This window comes from Bemisia tabaci, chromosome 3 (assembly GCF_918797505.1).
Source record: "Bemisia tabaci chromosome 3, PGI_BMITA_v3".
Classification (NCBI taxonomy): domain Eukaryota; kingdom Metazoa; phylum Arthropoda; class Insecta; order Hemiptera; family Aleyrodidae; genus Bemisia; species Bemisia tabaci.
Genome location: NC_092795.1, coordinates 26,324,787 through 26,348,840, shown reverse-complemented (window position 1 = coordinate 26,348,840; position 24,054 = coordinate 26,324,787). Strand labels below are relative to the sequence as shown.

Genomic DNA, 24,054 nt, shown 5'->3' with positions numbered 1-24,054 from the left:
ACTGTTTAGAAGTTGAGATCATGCTTCGGAGATGTCGTTGCAATACAAATGAAGGTTTGCGAAGGCAATCTGTTATTAAAGCCCGCGCGTCGCGCGTCTTTCAGGGAGGTTGGGCAAGACTTTTACTAAAACTGCAAATTTTGATGTTAATTTCTCCACATTCTAAATTTTACGGGGGCTTCTTAAAGGGAATTACACGAGAATACCAATGAAACGAAATCTGGAACTCTGCGTTCTTTATTAACATGGGCACGAGTTTTTAATGTTCCCTCATTTTTTATGACTCCTCATTCCCCACTCGCCCCATCGAGCGCCGATGATGGCGAGGCGGTCAGTGTCTGAAGTCAAAACGCTTTCACTTTCGTGCGTATGCAACACGGACGTCCGTGGAGCCCGAATAGTTGCATCCAGGCGTTATAATGTTCAGTATCCATCGCGTGCAGTACTAACTAACAGAATGTGCGAAATTTGCAAAGAACAATCCTGGTGGATTGTATGGAGTTTGAAACAAAAAACGCTAACCATTCATCTTCCGTAAAAATAAAATGCGACAAGAAAGATGTAACATTACAAACCTAGCTACATGCACGTATATGATTTCTAAGGTGCAAAGGCAGAACTGTGGCACAATAAAACATGGACGGATTCAAGGGGGGAGGGGCGTAGGGAACGTACGCCCCCCGCCCCCCTCGTTCGCTCGAAAAAAGGGAAAAGAAGAAGAAGAATAATTAAAGTAGGAAGGATCGGAGGAGGAAAGGAGGAAGGACGCCTATATTTGCTAAATATTCATGGCAAAATTGACTCACAGTGCATGTTAGATGCTTTAAAATTTCGAAAAAAAAAAAAAAAAAATGACAATAAAAAAAATATGAAAAAAAAGTCGAAAATTTTCTGGGGGAAGACCCCCGGTCCCCTCTTCCGCCCCCTCCCCGTTCGAAGTCTCTGAATCCGCCTATGCGATAAAATTTGGTGAATACATTAGTGAGAATTAAATAATGTGCTGCTAGCTCTTCCCCTCTGAAATTTGAGTTGCGCCCAGTTTCATATTAATTTCCCTACGCTAAAGATATGATCTCCTCGTTCGATGTGGACGAGTTTAAGTGTGATCCGAAAACTCAATTTTTTTAATAAGTTGACCTCTTTTCGATTTATTTACTGTCTCTTTTTCTCGGGCTTCTTTTCAACAATCACGAAGAATTGGCTGAACGTGTGCAATCTCGAGCCGAATATGCTAAGCAATTTTAAGCAGGACAATAGGTTTTAAATCGTCAAGAGTAAATCAAAGCCTCTAAAATGTTTTCACGCGAATACATCGTAAAAATTCAACAAGAGTAAAAATTATAAGCTGACAAATCACTCAATACAGGTACCAATACCGCTGACGTGTGAGCTATGTTAAGTACCGTGTGCGAACACGATTAAAGAGTACCCACGACCAGCAAATCTATCTCAGCAATCCGCAAAGTATAATCTCGTGATGACTCACTTTGACAGAGAGAATTCTTCGTACCTATCGTGGGAGAGAGGATAAGCAAAAATAAAACAAGTCGAAATGGTATCAAGTCAGTTTTCAGTCCACGCCCCCCCCCCCTTCCTCAAACTTTCGGGGGCCAGCATACGTCATTCTTTCTTAGAAAAGCATCCCCCCCCCCTCCCACAACTGATTTATCCAAGGAATGACGTTCACCGGTAGATATGAAGGATGTAAAATTCGCCTTATGCGCCATGCTTAGCATATCGGGTAGGCGAATTTTTCTTTGGGCGCTGTAAACACCTTTAGGTGACCGAGGTTAGGATCGAAGTATGATCGGACGGACGTATGAACTCTCTCGTATGTCAATTTCACCCTGCTCTGTGGTCTAGTGCGAAAGTGGTTACCTCTTTGCACGGTGGATTCTTGGGAATACATCGAATAGTTTAGTTCTGGAAGCAAATTTGATTTTGTCGATTTTCCCGTTTCCATCTAACTGTCACAAATCTATTCCGAAATGACAAAAACATCTCTAAAGAAAGTGGTTGTAGGTGACAAAAAAGTTACATCGCACGTAGATTCAATTTTTTTAAAGAAAATTATCACTTGAATGGCGGGAAAAATGTGAATTTTAAATGACACGTAGCATTCAAATCAACCAATCGGCCACGGACATCCCGAAATGCCTTGCGTTCGTACTCTAGGATCCGAGCCTTCTCATTGGTTGGTCGGCGTTCCTATGAGGCAGTATAGAAGAAGGGCGTGCGAGTACCCACTTTCTTCGGAGTTACCCTCGTATGCCCCACTCTATATCGTTCGTAGCATTTCGGGTTGTGTGGAGTCGTGTCCCGTCGTCCATTTTGCAGATTTCTGTGAGAAATCTTACCGAGTAAGGCAACTCATCTCATCGGTAAGCCCCTTTTGATCAATTGACTCACGAAGTACGGTTTTCTCTTTAATACTCAACCACCGCGTAATTATGATGTGATATACTTGATTTATCGGTCTTTATTATGTTACAGTTAGTGCGATTCGTGATTCGACTCCCATTAGTTCAATACACCAATCTTCATGCACATGGTTTCCGGGTTGGCCATTTAACTTTTTACCCTTGAGTTCCAGTGTACCGCTTTAATTCTCCGTCGGTTGTGTTCGCTTTCGTGTAATTTTAGGTATATCACCCGTCCTCATGTCTGTGATGAGCAGTTCAGGTACAAATTCCTTCTTGTCACCTCCTCCATGACTATCAGTTTGGGACTGGGGTAAAAGTTCTCCAATTCTCTTCATTCGTCTGTAGCTCTCCTCCTTCACTGCTTTTTAAAACGCCTGTTGTGATTATTTTTCAAGTTGCGGTACATTTAACAGTGGCTTCCCCAAGTTCACTTGACTTCTGGTTATTGCATCATGACTCATTAATCCTGTCCAGTTTTTGAACTGCCCCCTCTTCATTTGCCAGTTGTTAGTCTCCCACAATCTTTGCTCTCTTTTGGATTCTCATAAAGTTGAGTAAAATCCAAGTTTTCAAATTATTTGTCTGATACTTCTCTTGGGTCCAGCAATGTCATTTACTAACCTATTAGGGGCCGAAGAATTTAGGCTCACTGCTTAACCTCTGATCTCACAAGTTCCGAAAGTTGCTGTTTACCCATGTAGCAGAATGGGGTGTAGCTAGCCTAGTAGTAGTCTATTCACTTCTAAGTTTTTCCTTAAGAAATTCATAATTTTACGCTCCTCTGATGCAGCTCATGCTTCATGCGATACCATCCCTCTTTTGAAGAACTAGAAGGTGCTTATCAACGGCACACACTGAAGTACATGGACTCCGTGGTTTCATGTTGACTAAGTTAATTTTTCAAGTTCCCGTTTACCCAGCAGTCTGTAAATATTCTAATTTGCTTCTCCTGAGTAGATGATCCACGTAAGTGTCTGTATGTCATTGATGAAGTAGGTTTGTACCTCCCTACTTCAACTCCTAAAAGAGGCTAATCACAAGCAATCAAATTCCATGTCTAGGTAAACCTTCAGTTCTAATGCTTCCATGGTCCATGAACTTTCATTATTAATTCAAAAGTTCAATTTCTTGAATTTTTCTTCTCACTTTGCTCAGCTTCTTAATTTACCTGCCGCCTCTGCCAAATGTCATTGAGCTTGTTCTTCCGTCCAGTGCATAAGTGGCAATACTTGATAGAATCAACACTCATAGTGAACAGTGGCAGAATGTATGTGTTAATCAAGTGGTTTTTGTTGCTTTGGAACTAACATGGTTTTGATGTTTGGCCTAGGTATTAGATTTGTGCCCAGAAAGTTCTGAAAGTTTTTGTTGCTCATTTTACTTACTCCGTCGGTACATTCTCTGTACTGCTCTCTCTGCATTTATATGCTGAACCCAGATCAATCTCTCTTTGTTGTCTAAACCTCCATCGTTGCTAAGAATTATGACAAAGCTGGTGACAATACATAATGGGGCAGAAACTTTCAGAGGTCTCTGAACCCATGACCTATTTGGAGCTCCCACCGCAGCGAATGTAGTAGCAAAGAGTCATGAATGGTTTGATGAATATGAAACGATGTAGAAAAACATTTTAAGGTATTTAAGCATTGGATGGTTCCTAAAATTTAGCTCACCAACAATTTTTGTTTCTTTCTTAAAGTGAAAGTATACCAGAATTTGATGAGTCCACAGCTGGAGTTATTATTCTCCCAGTAGGAAAATGTTGGTGTTAATTTTATTCAGAGATAACTAAAGCACTGTCAGGGATTTTCCATTCTCTAAGGGGCAGCAGCAACACTCGTATTTGCTTTCTGATGGCTCTTGAGCTGCCTTCAACAAGTTGATGGTTACTAAGTAACAAGTTACTAGAGATGTTTTCCCCCAAAAATTGCTTGACACGCTAGAGCTGGGGGGAAAAAAAGAAGATACAAATGTTCCATTAGAAAATGGCACCATTTAACATTAATCTATGTTATAACCAATGGGTCACACCGCAGCGAATGTAGTAGCAAAGAGTCATGAATGGTTTGATGAATATGAAACGATGTAGAAAAACATTTTAAGGTATTTAAGCATTGGATGGTTCCTAAAATTTAGCTCACCAACAATTTTTGTTTCTTTCTTAAAGTGAAAGTATACCAGAATTTGATGAGTCCACAGCTGGAGTTATTATTCTCCCAGTAGGAAAATGTTGGTGTTAATTTTATTCAGAGATAACTAAAGCACTGTCAGGGATTTTCCATTCTCTAAGGGGCAGCAGCAACACTCGTATTTGCTTTCTGATGGCTCTTGAGCTGCCTTCAACAAGTTGATGGTTACTAAGTAACAAGTTACTAGAGATGTTTTCCCCCAAAAATTGCTTGACACGCTAGAGCTGGGGGGAAAAAAAGAAGATACAAATGTTCCATTAGAAAATGGCACCATTTAACATTAATCTATGTTATAACCAATGGGTCAACTGATGATTGATGCATTCAAGTTGATGTGACACTTGTCTCTTCTTTTCTTTCCCCAGTTCTACCCAATTGTTCACAAGAATTTAGTTTCAGAGGCCAAGTAGTAGATCTATCATCAATCTGATTCCCTACAGATCCAGTATGTCATTGACGTCACTGTACACCAAGTTTATAAACAGAATGGCTTTCTTTTTTGTGGTTGCGGTTGGTACTCCAACTCGAAATACAGGGCTAGAAAAGGAAACTCTCCGTCTGTTGCCAAGCAGCTGATGGAGGGTTCTATATTTATCTCTAATCTCTCCTGACTATGTAGCTATAAACAGTTTTTAATTTGATTCCTTGCAACTTTTTTCTTGTCAGATTTTTAAGTATGTTACTCAAACAAAAATCCAAGGAAAAAGGTAAGCGAGCGGTTACTAGCAGAGGTTCGCGGGGAAAGTGTCATTCAATCTTCAAATTTTATTTCTCACTCATATACCACTCTATAATTAAATACCCAATTGTTAGGAAGAGCACCAACAGTAATTGCTGCCTCACTCTCTTACAACGAAAAATCAGAAGTTAATTTATGTTAATTTGTCCTCAGATCAGGCTTGTTGGTATTCCTCAGCTGTTACTCAAGGTTGACCCACTATATAACTTGTCTCATTTAAGGAAATAATGTATTTGCTCACTAGGCTGTTAAAATCATATTCTTAATTTTTAGCAGCAACACCTACGTTCACCCAAAGGGTGATGAAAACATGAAAAATTTCATTAGTACTGACTCAAGTGTAGAGAGATTTCATGTACATGTTTGGAATCTTTTCCTCCTTGTTGATATCCATGCTGATTTATAGTTTTAATCAATATTTGTACACACCTTTTTTAAAATCAGAAGTTTGATAAAGAAAATTGAAAATCGAATCATCAGTAAAAGTTGCTCTTTCCTATATGCATTTAGGTAAATCATTGATAGGAAAGAGTGAATAATTTTTGGCAAAAAATACCTTAGTAAGTAAGTTGAGTAATTTTTTCCCATTAGTCTTTGGGAACTTACCCTGATTTGTTTTCTTTTTCTAATGAGGAAACGCCCATTTTTTAAAACACTCCAATTCAGAAATGCCAGAAAGTGTTTGACTACATCGTCTCTTCATAACTCAATGCTAAAATATCGCAGACACATAATTTAATGAGCTGCTATTTGCTACTTAGCTAGCATTCCAGTGGTCAGAGTGATGGATTGTTGAGTGCATCTTTCAAAAGGATGGTCCCCTTTTTTCGACTTTGGGTGTAATAGATATTTATCATTAATTATTGTAACTGGCTCATAATTTAATTTTAATCTATCTTTTTCTTTTTTAAGCTGTTAAGGTATTTAAGTGCAACTTTTTTTTTTCTGTGAGCCGGATTTTTAACTTACAAAAAAATAATGTCAGAAAATCTTATGAAGAATTCCTTATTTAATTAATGCTAACTTGTGAATAAACCTGTCTACAAGGTTGTGAAATTATCAGTTTTATTTAAGTTACCCTTACAAGATGAAAATGGAACCAAGCCGCCCCCCCCCCCCCCCCCCATTTGTGGACGTATTCAAGCTGTCAGAAACTGGAATGTTGTTTGGAACTCCTCGGTAGCTGTTCAGTATTTTGGCCTTTTTCCCTCTTTTTTTGAATTTTCTTCAGGGAAGAAAATCCAATGTAGGTATGCTTTTTTGCACTGATTTTTTAGTCAAGGTAAAAGCTAGTTCACTGAAATTAACCAAGTTCTTCAAGCATTTATATGTCGAGTAAATATCTTGTGAAAAAGTAATGTCAGCATTAAACTTTAAGTGTTGCATCGGTATAAATACCTCTTCTGTGGCTTTTAACGGCACCACAAGTGTAAAAATATTGGACTCCTCTTTCAATGAAGCTTCATCATACTCACTCTTTCTTCGGCTCTTTTCTACTTGCTGATAACTTGATTCCTTTTTATCGTAATCTTCATTTTCATCTGTGTTAATAAGCATGTACCTAAATCTATTGTAAATAACCAGTACTAAGTAATGATTTGAGTCTGCTGGCCCACTAATTCTGCAGAAAAAAGGTGAAGGTGCTATTTTGTAGAGCTGATGATTGTTTTGTTAGAACTCCAGTAAATCCCTGACAAGCCCAGAATCAGTGACGATAAACAGAATACATGCAGTCAGAAGATGCCACTGATGAGTGCTGTCATCAACCTTGTTGGTTGTCCTGAACGATACCTGACCTTTTTTTCTCATTCTAGATAAATCGCCCGTAGGAAAATTCTTTTTGTTCTCTTGGTCAAACTCGCCAGATAAAAGATTTCATTACTCAAAGTATGAGACCTCTAAATGGTATTATATTCAGAATTTTTCGCTGTTAACATTAACCTTGGCGATTTTCTTCACCACATTAATTTTCGAGATTTCCACTAATTCAATTAGGTATTTTATCGCAGGATATCTTTAAAATCGCTTCATGTTGTCAATGGTTGTTTCTCTCACTTTCTTCAAGATGGCTGGAAGTGTTAAAGAGGGTTTTTCCCAATCAAATTTTGACTTTAACATCTCCTCCCCCCTCCCTCAGAAAGGAAAACTTATGACATGAATTCATTTCAACAAATCTTTTTGTTTGTTTCTCAGGCAATATTTACCTCTAAATTCCTGTGTCACTTCTCCATTTTCCCCTCCATCTTTATTATTCTCTCCTCTTTTTTGTTTTCATTTGCACCGGTCAGTTCTCTCTCCTAGAGCCCCTATCATAAGTTATTAATTCATTGAATGGGCAGAGGTATACATTACTACTTAATTGATGTTATCTGCTATCTTATCAAGTTTAAAATACTTTCTTATGGGTGTCAAAGTCCACAGATCCCACACACCATCAGTCATGCTGCCCCTTCCCTCCGGGAGTCACGCTATGTCTAGGCGCCTCTTTTTTGTTGCATCACTTAACCTGTAATTTTCTTGCTTTCATCAGTCAGAACACGGTGAACTTTTACTTTCGTTTGCAGTCACTGAATATGAGTTGATTTTTCTGCTTTATTTAAATTTATCCTCTTAGAAGCAAACTTGCGATTTAATGCTTTCAGGTCAGAGAAGCGCAGGTTAGTTTAATAGTTACCTACTTAAGCTAAAAGAGATTAGCATCATGCCTTTCGTTGGCAGATGGGGGTAAAGGGTCATCAGTTGTGAAAACAAGGATAAACTTAAATTCAGGCTATGGCCCTATTTATAACAGGAATTCATGAAAATTAATAAATCTCCTGAAATAAACATGTAAAATTCTAAAGTTGCACAGTTGGCGCTCTAAATTCAATATTTTATTACAGAAGATAGTTTATTGTTATATAACTTCATGGTCTTGACATAACGCTTTTATTTTCGGTCACTTTGACTTCAAAAAATTTTTACACCCTCTACCCAGGTAACTTTTTTTTTTTTTTTTTTTTTTTTTTTTTTTTTACAAATATGTACCATAATCAATGAGAACTTTTTTCCTTAGTCCAAATATCTTTGAAAACAAATAAAATCATTAGGGAAGTCTAGAAAGCATAATAAATTAAGAATTAGTGAAATATCATGTTTGAAAGTTCTATAATTCTTATTCTTGTACCGCTTCAAAGTTTTTTTTTCAACTCACCGATATCTTGACCTGCTGAGAGTATTCATTCTTCTAGTTATTTTTCATACAGAGATTTTTTTCTACCACTTCCATAGTATGAACTTAGAAAGTCACACCCATTTGGATCGGATTTAAGAGGGGGAACCAACAAGATTACAGTGTTTTTAAAATCTTTCATTGTCATCTCTATCAAATACCTAAATGCCTTGAGCAGCAAATAGTTCACACTTTTCTGCCGAACAATTGTCAATTTCAAAGGAAAATTATCGTGTTCATTTTATTACTGTTAATTTCAGTAAGTAGTATTTTTCAAAGCAAATGAGAATTCATATGATTTTGAAATTCTATAATTATGTTGGTTCTTTTCAGCTTAATGCAATCCTTTCAATCTATTGCAGAAACTGCATTTTTGATCCAAGCAGAAATTGACTTACTCTGTTTATTGTTTCCAGGTTACGTGTACATGAATGGGGACATTGCAAAGGTTCCATCGGGGGCGGTCTACCCTGCCACCCCTGATCCCCTCACGGTCACGCAACCATCAGCCCCAAACTACAGGTACAATTCTTTAGTATTTACTAGCCCTAAAACGCTTATTTCCAATCATAATAGCATCACTCAAGCACATGCACCCTGAAAGAATGATTTATTTATTTCACTCACTTATAGTCTTACCGTTGATAAAAGTAGCCTGCGTTCATCTGGAAACATACCTAGAAAGTCTGTTCAGAACACATTGATCTGGGGCTGGAAAAATAATTTGGAGTTATTATAATGAGTGCCAGCTCTAGTTGTTGTTGTTAATGCTGCCATATTTACAGGGTTACCACGGTCAGAAAATACTGGGTGAACTGGAAAATGTGGGGATAACCAGGAAATGTCAGGAAAAATGATAAAAGTGTCAGGGTTGAGTTTTTGAAAGTCCAACTATTTGCCCTCTAGAATGAGTTTAATGTTTTGAACAGCAAATTCTGTTGCAAAATATTTCTTTTTAAGATCTGAGAAAGAATTATCGAAAAATTAGGGACTGAGTAGGGAGGCTTGAAAACACTCTACTCTTGGGTCTACTGGTGTCGAGAACCCCAAATTGCCTCCGACTTAGATTTTTGGAAATACCTTAAGTCCTTTTATTTTTGAATCCGTTTAAGTGAACGTATAATAGAGATGTCCATCCTGTATCCTCTATAGAATTGGCATGATGAATATTGATAAATTTTAATTTTCATTGGATATTTTTGTGCAGTGCTCTAAATGGAGTCGTGGAATCCACAGAATCTGTTAGCGAGACTAGAGCGGCACATGGAGCACAACCGGGAGGAGGCGCTGAGCCAAGTCCTTCCTCAGAATCTGGGCTTCCATTGGACCAACTCAAACAGATGTTATCATCGCAGTTGGAATATTATTTTTCTAGGTTTGTCTTGCATTTTGTTGAAATTTAAGTGCTGCAATGGTTTTACTGCCTACAGTGGTGGGTGCACCTGCAATCGCATTTCGCTAGGCAGCATTGATGTACCCTTATAAAAGCTGTTTTAAAAACTCGTATCTACTTAAATACTTAAATGGATTAAACATTTTTTTTTAAAATTATTCCTTTAATTCTTTTCCACTAATGACGTTTAGTTAATCCTCAAATTTCCATAGAATTTTTATTTTCTGGAAACATATGCTCCCATAAAATGAGTTTTTTAATTGCTCAAGCTTTTTCAATAATCAGTTTAAAAGATCGATGTTCCATTAATCTAAATCATTCTCAAATTTCAAAATGGTTTCCATTACAGGATGACACTGGGTCTCTTGAGCGTGATAAAAGTTTGAAAATTTTTAAGTAGGCCTGGAAATACTGAAAAATGCATAAAATATATTAATGATGCGGCCTTCTCCTAGGTTTAAGCAATTTTCTTAGAAGTCATGCATTATGCAGCTTTGCCGATGTGCAATATTAAAAGAGGGCTGAAAAGTCTGCTTTGTCAGCGAATTTGCGAGCACAAAGTAAAATACTTTAGATGATAGCCGTCTGAAAGTATGTTAAAAGAGCTCATTTCTTGTCTTAGAAGAGAATTATTTTCAATCGTTCTGGAAAATTATTGCATTTTTCTATGAAGTATCTAAGTAGACTTGTGGTAGAGGTATCACTGTAATGTATCATGGTATTAATATTTGGCCAGAAGTTCCTTTTTCATCAATGGAAAAGTATCCTCCCTCAAATCTTCTCATAATGAAGTGTGTGTACCAGTCCAACCATCCCAAATTCTGTATCAGTTGAAAAACTGAAATAAGAAGTGAAATCATGAGATCCAGAGGTAACCATCAAAGCTTACTCGTTTTATGAGCTTGTACAATTTTAGCCCTATCTTTTCATTTTTCTGATGTCCAGTTTCATTTTTTTCATTATCATTTTGCTCACCAATTGTTAGAAGTGCTAATGGAGATTTAACATTCTCGATTAGGAACCTCAAAATTATTAAAAAAATATTAGATCCCTCCTACATTGTGTTTTTTCTCTTTTTTGCAGGGAAAATCTAGCTAATGACACTTATTTGCTGTCTCAGATGGACAATGATCAATATGTGCCCATTTGGACTGTAGCAAATTTCAATCAAGTGAAAAAATTAACTAAAGATATCAAATTAATTACGCAAGTCCTTAAAGGTATGTACTGCTGGTTAAAATTATGAACACCTCTATTATATCAGACTCTCAATTGCTTTTACTAGTCCAATACAAACAAATACACCATCTCCCTCCACATGGAATGGTGGAAACACTGTTGAGAACAGCTGGAGGCCTCTCTAGAAAATGTATAACATGTAAATAATTTTTAACTCATGAGACTGGTGACTGAAAGATCTTTGAAATAATTTCTACTACACTTTGAAGGTACTTCAGTTTTGTGTTCATTAATAAATCCTGTTACTAGTAGTAAAGCTTTTTTAATGATCTGGATGAAAATTGGCACCTCGGTTTTATTTGCTTGTCTCCTTTTGGCTATCAAATTCTTAATGGTGCCGACATAAATTTTAAATTGTCATTGAAACTGAGGTTAATATTCTTGAATCATCAGAATAATTAACAGTTTAAAACAGATCTTCGTAGAAAAAGACTCGCCACTGTCATTCAAATGATTTGAATGACAAAAGTAGCGTGTCTTTGAAAGTTGCGAAAGGAGATGAAGTGATCATCATCTCCTGTCGCGTTCAAGCATGAACTGCTTGATGTCTTTCTATTGAATTTAAAGTATATGTGCTTAAATTTTTTCTTTATGAGATGCTGAATGAATGGTATTTGAAATTATTAATACTATGACACACTGACAACAAAATTATATGTTGAGGAATATGTTTTATAGCTAGTATTTTAGCGTTTTTTAAATGATCCAGATGTGAATAGGCACCTTGGTTTTATTTGTTTTCTCCTTTTGGGTTTCGAATTCTTAATGGTGCCAACATTAATTTTAAATTGTCATCAAAGCTGAAGTTTCTATGTTTGAATCATTAGAATTAATAACAATTTAGAACAGTGTTAAGGAAAAAGGCTGAACTGATTTTATTTAAAGTCCAATTTTTAAGTTTAGTTGCCACCTTGTGTGTAAAAAATATAGGTCATTTATATCAGCAATGTATCTTCCTCCACTGTAAGTGTGTAATTTAACTTTCTTTTCTTTTATAGAATCACCCAATGTCCAAGTGGATGAGGAGGGTCAGAAAGTTAGGCCTAACCACAAACGGTGTATAGTTATTTTAAGAGAAATCCCAGATAGTACACCTTTAGAAGAAGTCAAAGTAAGTTTTTTCAGGCTGTTCTTCCTAATTTTTAATGTTTTCCACTCCCGTGTGAGAAGTCACAGCAATATCTGTATGTAAAACTAAACCAGTTATTTTTTCTGTACATATAATCCAATAAAATGTCCGCTTTCACCACTACTGATAAGTAGCTGACAGGAGTGGGAGACTTACAAGAGATGTTGGCTGCTTTTTGATCAGTGAGTGCGAGTATCCTGTTATAAATGAGAAAGCCTTAGAATCTGCTACTAACAGCCTAAATTTAACCTCTCATTGGCAGTATTTCATTTTAGGTTTTCATGGTCAATGATAACAAATCATGCGAATTTGTTGAAAAATGTCAAGAAAAACTGACATTGTTGTGACAATGCCATAGTGTGTCTACTCCCAACCAATAAATTCTTTTTAATCTACCTGTTTCCTAAAATCTATTGAGAAAATGAAATGTCCCAAGTAGTTAAAAATGTTTAGTTCTGTTCTTAATTTTTATTTTTTATTTTGTTGCAGGGTATATTTTCAGGGAGCAACTGTCCAAAATTTATATCTTGTGAATTTGCACACAATAATTCATGGTATGTTACGTTTGAAAATGATGAAGATGCACAGAGAGCATACAGGTATCTCCGGGAGGATGTTAAAGAGTTTCAAGTAAGTTAATTTTATCATGCTACATTGTTACAGTAAAATATCAATATAATTAGGCTTTCAGCAGATTTTCAAAATTTTTTGTCAAATTGAGGTCGTTTTATCGAAACTTGCTTAAATACGCAACTAATTTTGTTTAGAGTCTTTAAACTCCTGCAGTTTTCACTGGGTCTTACAAACTGCCAAGTGTTCATGTGGCTGTTTCGCAGCTTACAGTTGTTTAATAATAATACAAGTATTATTAAAGAAAAGGCAATAACTCTGCTGACCAGAAAAATTGGCTTATAACATTTCAAATTTTGTGAAATTCCACCAGTAGGACACAGAATTTTGTCCAGAACTTGAACTTTTGAAAGAGATGGTTAATAAACGATATCAGCCAAAGTGTCCAAGAGCCCTTTAAAATTATGACCTTTGGCTCTTGGCGATCTTGCATAGTCAATGTTTGAGTGCAACATTTTTTTTAGACCTTAAAAGTTCTTGAATTTCCGTGACAATTATGATGTATGTTCATCTTTGAATTTACAAAGGCAGCATATTTGAATCTTGTGTTTATCTTGCAGTGCCTTTTAAAACTTCTTCTACCAATTCAGTGGCACAAGCGGAATTTCAGTCCTCATCTTTGTGGATTGTAAATTAGATCGCTCGCAATGTGCTAAAGCAAACATGAGTAGAGTTTCAGGGGAAATATTTAACAGAGATAGTTTCCTATTTTTGGTTACTCTACCATAATTTTTCATGACCTCAGGTATCAAAGTATCTATTTGTGTCAGAACTCATGATCAGTGTTCTAACTTCACTTCAGAATTATTTGAGTCGTCAGACAACCAAGTCTAATTGGACTGAATTTTGCAATTTGGACCTATAAATTCTGGCTCATCTGAAAAAACACTGATGTGCATAGGGAAACTAATGGCACATACGTTGTTTTTTAACCGGGCCGGAATTTATAGGTCCAAATTGCAAAATGCAGTCCAATTATCAAGGACCATTTAAAATGTGCAGGGGTTACAAAATTTTTTTGAGATGGAGGAGGAAATTTCTCAAGAGACAAGGTTGAAACAAGGCATCTTGTTTTATAGCGTTCCTTATTTTTAAGTACCCGGCGCTCAGTGAATTTAGAACTCAGCGCATCATCTTTAAATTTATTTTATTATCAATGTCTCTTGTTTTTCCTCAAGAAACTTGTGTCAATCTTTGGTTTGTCATTTCCCACAGGGTAAGCCAATCATGGCAAGAATAAAAGCGAAGCCAATGAACAGATTGCCAATGTCAGCCCCAGTTGGAGGGATGGCTGGAGGGATGAAAAATGGATACCGGACTCCTCCAGGAGCAGCCCCAATGTACGACCCTGTAGCCAGTTACCCTCATCCTGTGCACCCTCCTGCCCCAGGGCCCCCTCCAGGCCCTCCTCCACATCCAAGGTTCCTTTACGCTAATGGCGGCTCACTACAAACTGTTAATTATAATCCTAATCAAGTCCAAATTTATGTAAGTGGTTTTCATATTTTTTCAATCTGCTAGTTTTTAATGAGTGTTGAAAAAATTTTGCAACTATGTATTTACCCTTTTGTTCTCATTTCGCAAGAAAAACTCGCTATGAAAGGAAATATTTGGTGAACAATTGAAACAGCTCCAAGACAAAGGCTGAGATTTTAAGTAAAAAATGTATGACAGTCTTTTGTTAGTCTAGAATATGCCATTTTTTTGGTGCTTTAAGCGGATTATCAAAATTCAGAGACAAATAAAAGAAACAGATCACGGAGGGATCCTACTGGTTGACACGGGTGGTTCTGATAGACTTAGGGGGAAAATGATGGACTAACTACAGGATTTTTCTCCAGTTGCTGTTACTTAGTCTATTACTCTCTGCCCTTGTCCATTGCAACTACCTGCTTTCACCAATGGGATTGCTCCTCTTTGTCCACAGCTTTGTCTATCAATTTTAATATTCAACCTGCTTCCCCCATGAGCCCGATAAGGTGCTTTGGGAACAACTTTGCGCTGGGGGCCCATGAGCCAAACAAAACTGGGGATGTTCTAACTTCTTACAGTAAACAATTTTTATGAAAGCAGCTATTAATGAGTTTTGAGTAATTAAATGTGAATGCTTGACCAATAAAAATTAATCAAGCCATCACTCACAAAATGAACCAAGATAGTTGCTATTGTCAAATTGAGGTACGAAGTTACTACCAAACTAATCGAATTGGAAGCAGTTTTTATTTATGCTTTTTGTGAATGAATAATACATGAATTAGCCAGTAAGCCGAGGAAACATTTTATGTTTGAAAGAACTGGGATATCAATGGCTAAAGTGAAAAAAAAGAATGTGCATCTTGGATTGCAACGTTGTAAATCTCTTTTATTTTGTTACAGAAAACCTAAAAGAGATTCTATCGGAATTTTTGGTTAAGTTTCTTCCCTCATTCTTTAAAAATCACTTAAAATTACTAGGGTGAAGTTTAAGTACTTTTCTTCGTGTTAAGTAAATAATAATTTGAGATTTCTAAACGTTGGAATTGAAATGTGTGTTTTTCGCATTTAGCTGTTGATATGCTTTGAGATTTAGCATAATGGATGGATCTTACTTGCTAAGTCTTGGCTGCAAAAGGAGGAAAACATTAGAATCCCTAATACCTAATCTTTTTTATAGAATGCTGTTATATTTTCTCTGTCAAATTATTTGTCTCACATAATGGCTTTCAAATGAAAAGATCTTTTAGGCATTCCTGTTTTCTCCTTCCGGTTTTTCCTTTTCTTGTCCTGTGCTTTAATCCGACTTTTTTTGCTCAATTTTTCTCTTTTTTTGATTCCAGACTTTTCAGCAGCAGCCATTCTATCCGCCAAATATGTTGCCACCTTGGGGAACTCCAAGTCCAGCCTATTTCGATATTGGTAGCGTTTTCTCAGTCAATGGCCTTGCGCCCCAAGGCTCCTTTGCCAAAGCACCCAATTCCAGGTTCATTCCTAGGAGTAACAAGTAAGCCATATGATCATTGTTAGTCATGTTAATTTGTTAAGTTTGACGATACCTGATATTATTTGATAGATATTTTCCATTTCATTTTTTTTTTTTTTTTTCAATTTACACTTCTATGATGATGGCTAAGCCAGAAAGCATCAGAAAAAGAAAGTGTCGTGGGAGCTCTGCCGCAAGGGCGGCGATGGGAGAGCGAAGAAATAAAATGAAGACGAACGAATACAAAACACGAACAAGAACTTGTATTCAACAAAGGTTCAACAACTGAACATAACAACTGAACTCAAAAGAACAAAAAAAATGAGAAAAGAAAAAAAAAGAGAAGGAGGTGAGCACGGGTCTATACCGCTGCTCTGACCCGACTAACTAGCTTGGCCCAACATGGCCGCACTCGAGCACTCGATCCCCTCTCGCTTCCATAACCCCTCCCTCCGAGCGGGAAATTCGAAAATGGTCGCGGTGTTGCGACAGAAAGGCACATATGATATAAAAATACTTCGTTATTATCGACCATTTACTACAACACCTCAGTTAAATCTCATTTGCCAAAAAAAGAAAGAAAGAAGAAAAAATACCTACTTAAAGATTTTCAAACTCTGAAATGAATTTATGAATTTTTTAGTTTTAGCCATTGACATGCCAGGTTAGTGAAACGAAGGTATGTACATATGCTTTTTCTCGATTCAAGCACCAATAATCGATGAATCTCTTAATTATTGTTGGTACCATCTGAGTCTTTGAAGCGTACCTGTGTTTAACCTACCCTGATTGAGATGTGTGGTTGATCAATATTTGTGAATTAGCAGTCTTAATTTTTTTTTTTCATTTTTACAGTAGGATTAAGCGCGGAACTGGTAGCGGCGGTGGAATAATGGACCAACGAAATATGGTAATAGATAACGGCTATAATCGAGGCAACAATAACAATAGTAGTAATAGTTCTGTTAAAAGCTATAGTTCAAAGTATTCTGGAAGTGAATCAAAGACTCAGGATACCGGCCAATCAGCAACCGCGTCAGATGTAGACGATTATCAAGCTTCGACCAGGCCAAGTAGTAAGGAACCACAACCCCCGCCAAGGTGAGATAACGTTTTCATTCCTTCACAGTTGTTCTCTAAATCTTTAATCCCTCCTTTATTGCTTATGTTTTTCTCTCAATAGAGTTGTCCATCGGTTTCTAGAACTATGCAAACCAAATCCTGATTCGGAAGGCAGACCTTAAAAGTCTACTCATACATATTTGTTGCCATCATAATTGTGCATCTGTAGATAAAGAAACTTCAGCACTTCAAAACCTATAATTAAGTGCTCATTATTATCATACTCTTTTGCTGAAGACGGATGCCGTATGAGCCTTCCGTTGTCGTGTGTTATGAATATTCAGGACCTGTTCTCACCCAGAAGTGACTTTTCAATGAGGGAAAGGGGTGCCCAAAAATAACTATCACGCTTTCTAAGCAACATCGCTTTCTGTGATTGACACCATCATTCTTTTTGCCATAATTGGAATGGAGCTCCAGCATATTTAAGTACTTTTCCTCCATAATATTTTGGAAATGAAAACGATGGTATCAATGGTTTTCTCTAAAACAAACCATAAAACTCATTAAAAGCTCAGTATTCTTGTTGAAAATCCGCTCTTTGTGGGGACTGCAAAACCTCTCTATGTCTCTCTGCTTTTTGGGGGATTCTTCACCAATCTGACCATCAATATGATGTATGTACCTCAGGAAATTTTGCCAAGCTGCTCTATTCTGTATCTTCAAAATTTCTCTCAAGCAGAAAATTTAATCTGTTGAATTTGAGGTTGGAATTTTCCAAAAGCGACCTTTTGTATTCAAATGACATTATTCTTTGAATACTAAGGTGATCAAACTTCCTAGATCAGATTCTTATTTTAAAATGAAATTTTTGGCATCCTGAGATTAAAATTTATTGGAAGAATCAAGCTATCATTGTACTCTAACTGTATCTGTTGTGTATAGTTGTATGGATGTCATCAATTGCTTATTATTTTTATCAGGCATCTAAGGCGGAGGAAGAAGGAAGATGAAGTCGCTCATGCGCCGGTGTCTACAAATCGGCCCTCCGAGCGCAGTTCATCGACCCAGTTTGACTTGGAAGCAGATGCTTTCCCACCTTTACCTAGTGCTGTGACTCATCCCTCATCCTCCGCTCCAACGCAACCACATGCCCCACACCCTTCTCACACCCCTCATGCTCCACCAGTCGAGGTGGAAACCTCCCCTCTGCCTCCTGTTGTGACTGTTGCTGAGGCTCCGTCTTCAGACTCACACTCCGAAAACAGGTGAAGAAAATATTTTCCTTTGTGCCTCACTTCATCTCAATTTTTTTAAATTTTTGATTCTGATTTTGGACTCATGGACGTTAAATCAAGGTTGCTCTTTTAGTATAATGGTTGGCATTTTTCTATGGTGTTACAGTCAAACCTCACTAAGTAAGAACCTTCTTAAGTAGGAAACTCAGCTAACTCTCTCGTAACACTGGCTTGGTCCAGTTTTTTTGTTTGCCAATACATAGTTCTTTCAACTCGGAAAACCCTGACAAGTTGGAATTAACCCTTGGTCCTAGTGCATTCCGACTTAGTGAAGTTTGACTGTAGGACCAATGTAACTTACTGTGTGCCAGCTGTTGTCACAAAAACTACCGACCCTGCCTTTTAAGTTATATCAATTTTTATCCAAATTTTGCCATTTTTCTGTATGTTCTTTCCGTGTGACAAGAACAAAGTAAGCATGTAGAATCTGAAGTGCACAGCTTTATTGCAGAATTAGTGCCACAAAAAGCTGAGTGAGCGATTTTGCAATTCTTTCCGTCTAAAGAATCCCATAAATTAAAGGCTTTGTGTGTATAATTTCCATGCATGTATGAATACATTTGGCTGTTCCGAAATAATATGAAATTGCACAATTGTGAGGTTTTGCGATGGAGTTCTGCAGTCTATGCACATCAGATCCTGTGTGCTTCAAATAAGTATGATTGCAGTGGCAACCATTATGTTGGTTTTATCTATTTCCACAACAATCATATTATCTTTTGCAAAACTTTTTTGTATCCAATTCCAATTCAGCACCTGCATTGTGTGCAAGTGGAATATTATTTTTAGTCCAAAATCCTAAAATTTTCATTTCAATTTCCTCAAAGCCTCATACAAAGTTAGAAACTTTCTTGAGACATATTATTGAGGCATCATTAGTGCAAAATATCACCCAAAAATTCTACTTCTGTTTTTTCAAATTCAAAGACTATCACTTATCAAAGCCCCTAACGTTTCCTATTTATCCCAGGGGTGTCCTATCAATATCATTAGAGTCTTATCAGTCTTTGTTTCTCATTTACTTGTAGGTTTCGCTCGGCGACCTTGCTATCGTCGAGCGGAACCCATGCAGGAAAGGAAAACATACTTTCTGGTATGCTCTGATAAACTCTAACAAAATACCTCTAAGTGACCTTCACCATTTCAATTGTTTTTTTTTGGTAGCAGAATTTGTTGTCTTACATGATCATTTCAAATTTCAGCCGGTTATCAGATGTAGTGAAAGGAACTGCCAAACAACAAAAAAGCAGAGGAGAGTCTCCGGTTGAAAATTTATCATCAACTAGTCAATCAACGCAACACAATGCAGTAGACCTTAATGTCCCTGCTCCTCCCGTATCTCCGTCCTTATCAGACAAGTAAGTCAGATTGAATCTTTCAACATATGATTCTATTTCTATTACTCTTTTTGTATCAGTATTTTATTTGATCAATTTATCAATTGTTGTATCCATAGGTATTCAAAGCAACAGCTGGTGCACCCCATGTCAATGTTCCTCTCTTTAAACATCACTGCTTGGAGCATAAACTGTGTTTTTTCCCACAAGCTCAATAGATACAATTCAAGGCTGTGGCATTCTGGCATATTTGACGTATCAATTTGTGATGATTCATAGCAGAACCCTAGAATATAACCTCCTATCAATATTCTATCGAAAGTTAATTGTTTTTCATTCATTTCTATTGGGTCATTAACAAATTATAAATCAATTATTGACTCATTAAACGTAAGAAATTTCGATTGCAACGGACACCTAGAAACATTTTACCACCATCAGGCCACTAGGACAAGTGCGTATTTCTTTTCAACGAAACCATCAAAGGCTGCCATGGAAAGTCTGTTTGTTTGTTGTTTACAATAGAAGCATCAATCTGAGTTACAAAAAGTATGACGTAGCCACTAAATTAGTCAATAAATTCTTTATATTTACATGCAGTTTCCTGTTTGCCTTACCATGATGCATTAGCTTATTTTGTCGGTTTTTTTTTTTTTAGATCAGGTACAGGGACAGGAGCTGGTACTGAAGAGAAATGGACCAAGACTGATGAAACTAATGAGAGGGAGGAAGTAGTGACAACGACTGCGGGATCAGTGGCACCCAGCAGCACTGTGAGCAAACATCACACTGCTACAAACAATGCTACCACCATGACTGAACACTCTACACCACATCAAACACAGTCAGAGGTGAGTCCCTTGTCCAGCAGTGTTAATGCCACTGTTGAACTTGGTAGTAAGACACTAGTGTTAGACTTTCATTGAGATTTAGCAGCTGGACTAAGAGGAAAAAATTATGAGATTTGTTTTATTTGTGTTTAGAGTTGGGCAGGAATGGATTTTCCGCATCACCGGATACAGATATAAGTATCGATTTTTTGTATCCGGCCGGAGCAGAATACGGGATAATTTGCCAAGGTATCCGGTCGGAACCGGATAATACTGGATCCGGATAGTGCTTTTTTGCATAAGAAAAATCTCCCGATTTTGCACTTAGGACAAGAGGCACATGGTGTATTACACCATCAAGACTGTCATCCTTGATGTATGTGCCTTGACACCGGCAACCTCCATATTTTTCAATGATACGCTATGAGTCTGCCCTTCAAAACTTTTACTAAAAGAAAAGACTTGGCAGGTAAGCAGCATGGCTTTCATTGGCTTCATGGTGTGATGGGCCAGATGAATCTGATTTGCAGAAAGAGAGATATTATTGTGCCTAAACAAGACGAAAGTGAAAAACAGCGCTTGATGATGCAACAACAAGCTGCGTACTGCAACATTACAATAATTGCTGAGTTACACTCGAACTAAGAACGTTACGAACAGAGAACTTATGCACATGTTGGTTTGGGCATTGTTTTTTTCTTATCTTCCACATGCATCTTAGTCTTTGAAAGTGAAACATGTTGACTTCCGGAACTATGGATCATGCTGCAATTGTGTAAATGTGCGGAAAATGTCCTTAATTCCGGTGATAACAAGTTTCGTAAAGTCGAACATTTACAATGACCACTCAAAGTGTGCCGAAAATGCCAAAATATCACCAAAATTTTGTCGAAATTTTCACGGCCTTATAAGCACTATCCGGCGGGTCCAAAAACCGGATATTGCAATTATCCAGCCGGATACGGATACCCTCAAAAATCGTATCCGGCCGGAGCCATTTTTGCGGAATCTGGCCAGATAATCCGGCAATCCGGATAATTGCTGGATACCCGGCCCAACTCTAACTTTGATATATTAACACTTAAACTGCTAAAATGCATTTCTCGCTTGCTATGTTTGAAAAGTTCTTCTCTTATTCTTTTTTAAGACAGAACCAGCATCATGGCTTGAAATTATCATTCATTGAATATTTGTTACATAGAGGAGAATAAATCACAAAAGTTTTAATAAAATGACATCTAGTAGTTTCCATTTACAAAATAAAGCAGTACAGGACGTTGGCAACGCAGTAAATCCAGATATGCATTATTGCAGTTTCACCATTGATATGTGGGTGTTGTATCCTTAGACATTCATGTTCAAGAATATACCCTGAAGAGTTAACCATCCTTAAATATTTATGTCTCTTCAATTCTTGCTCCTCCTGTAAGAAGGGTACTGGAAATGCCAAATGTCTTTTTCTATGGCTCTAGACTTAGAGGTAGACCCCGGGTAGTGTGGTAATTTTCAAAAGTGATTACATACTTTTTTTCCTCTCACCATTCTTTTGCTCATTACCTTGAAAAATTGGGGTACAGCTGAAAAAATGTATAAACATTAGAATTTTTAATCCCAGCTGAATGTAACCACCCCATTACAGCTGGAGGCTATCAACTTTATCCTCGTGTTAAGCGTCTTTGTCACTGTAGAATTGCTTTTCCCTTTTTGCAGCAGTCAGAAACTAGCTCTAGTTCAGGAAGTGGAGGCGTAGTTGTTAAATTAAGCTATGCCCAGGTGGCACAACATAGTAGGGAGAAACAAGAGCGTGAAAAGCTAGCATCAAGCAACGAAACCGAAGAAAAACATGCCTCTCATCCAATCACCATTCAACACAATACACCTAGAGGTAAGCATTCTTCCTAAACATTGTGGTCACAGCAGAGTAACTTTGCTCGACTGTTAAGGGCTGCAAAAATCGTTGGTTTTCAAAGTTTTTGGCCCTCGTGGAAATAGTGATGGGAAGGGTCCCACCAGGGATTGGATTGACAAATTACCTTGGGGTCACAGGAACATCAATACCCTATGACTATTTTTGTTCTGCAGTTCTACTGTAGAGTAGTGTGATGCTGATGGAATTGACTAGCGTTAGCCGTTTCCGGTTTTTTTGTTCGTTTTTGGCTCTTTAAATCTTACATTGCTGTGTCAGTAAGTCAATCATGTTTCAGTTTCAATTTTGGAATCTGTTTCTTGCATGTTTCACTCAGCGTTAAATGAGTAATGATATTTAATAAATTTAATTTTTGATCACATTTTAAAATATTCATTAGTCTGCGGGGCAAGAATGTTCTCATTTTTGTGCAGGATTATTTTTACTCTCATTTTTTCTCCATCATCCAATGTTGTTATAATTGAAATGTTTGGCTGTTTTCAACTACCAAATTAAGTCTTCTCTTTGATTGCATATTAGTTACTTCAACTGATCATGGTATATTTACCGGAGATTTTCCCTTAATACACAACTCATATGTTTTGGTTGCTCGTCCTGTGTTTTGACCATCAGTGATGAATGTATTTTGAAGCTAATTCACAATCTTTGAACCCTGTGTCCTCATTTATTATATCATATGCATGCGGCTCGGCAATTTTCAAATTCTGCTTAGTATTAACTTCTGAACAGATGGGTTCCTTGAAACCGAAGACTACTCATTGAAAACAAAATTTCACGGCGACTACAATAATCATTCGGTTAAAAAAAAAATAGGCATTTTATGTTTTTCTTTTCCAAAAACCATGCACATTATTTCTTTGTTTTCCATAACGATTGTCACCAATAAATCATTTTTATCACCAGTCTGATGAGAACACACTATCGACGTATTTACGATCAGTGTCGAACATCAACTGCTAAGACGACACCATTCTGAAAGAGCATAGGAGAAAAAACAAATCCGTCCATTCGAAATCTGTTTCTGTTACGGATTTTCTTTCATTCTCAGTATTTATTTTATTTTGTATTATTTCAGAAACCGTAAGTGGAGCCTCATCAAGAAGTAGAGGAAGCAAAACTTCTTCCGATCGTGAAGGAGGAAGAGGAGCTCCTCGAAGGGATAGAAGAGATAACTCCTCTCGCTTTTCAAGAACCAAATCTCCCAAATAGCAGAACTTTGTAGCAAGGTAAGTGGATCGACTTTTACTGTTCACATTGTGTTTTTAATACTGCCTAATGTGTTATGTACACACCGCATATGGATCGTATTCGATACATGGAACAGGTGCGATTGTATCGATAACGATTGGTTCAACATGTAAACATAGCCTTAAAAGTCAATTGGGCAACCTGAGGGAAAGGGTTTTTCGTGCTAGATTTTTTATACTTATGAGTACAAAATGGCAATGCAGAGTGAAATTGAAAAATGGCTTCCTTCTACTTCTACTCAAAATCATGATTCTTTTCCCTTCGAAGACGTTCATAAAAAAACTTGACCGTCTCCCGAAAATAACAAATATCATGGAAATCTCATAGCCCTCTCCCATTTCTCCTCTTTCTCACAGGGTTCCTTCACTTACAGCAGTCGGGCTGATTGTGTGGTTGGGAAATTTTGTGATCCTACTTTCCAGTTCTAGAGAAAGGTCTTC

The 24,054-nt window shown here is 37.2% G+C and overlaps 1 protein-coding gene across 4 annotated transcripts in view; it reads left to right on the top strand.

Annotated features, from left to right (window-relative positions):
• The window catches only part of LOC109031078 (La-related protein 4B), a 49,163-nt gene that overhangs the window by 11,423 nt on the left and 13,686 nt on the right, over nt 1–24,054 (top strand). For 2 of the 4 annotated variants that reach the window (XM_072298080.1, XM_072298079.1), the window contains exons 3-15: nt 8,979–9,084; nt 9,770–9,937; nt 11,039–11,175; nt 12,193–12,305; nt 12,813–12,953; nt 14,169–14,441; nt 15,770–15,933; nt 16,768–17,013; nt 17,958–18,242; nt 19,475–19,630; nt 20,268–20,460; nt 22,150–22,324; nt 23,442–23,592. In XM_072298080.1, coding sequence (XP_072154181.1) covers nt 8,979–9,084; nt 9,770–9,937; nt 11,039–11,175; nt 12,193–12,305; nt 12,813–12,953; nt 14,169–14,441; nt 15,770–15,933; nt 16,768–17,013; nt 17,958–18,242; nt 19,475–19,630; nt 20,268–20,460; nt 22,150–22,324; nt 23,442–23,575 — 2,291 coding nt within the window. In that variant the 3' untranslated portion in view covers nt 23,576–23,592. The other 2 variants (XM_072298082.1, XM_072298081.1) reach the window with 2 other exon arrangements.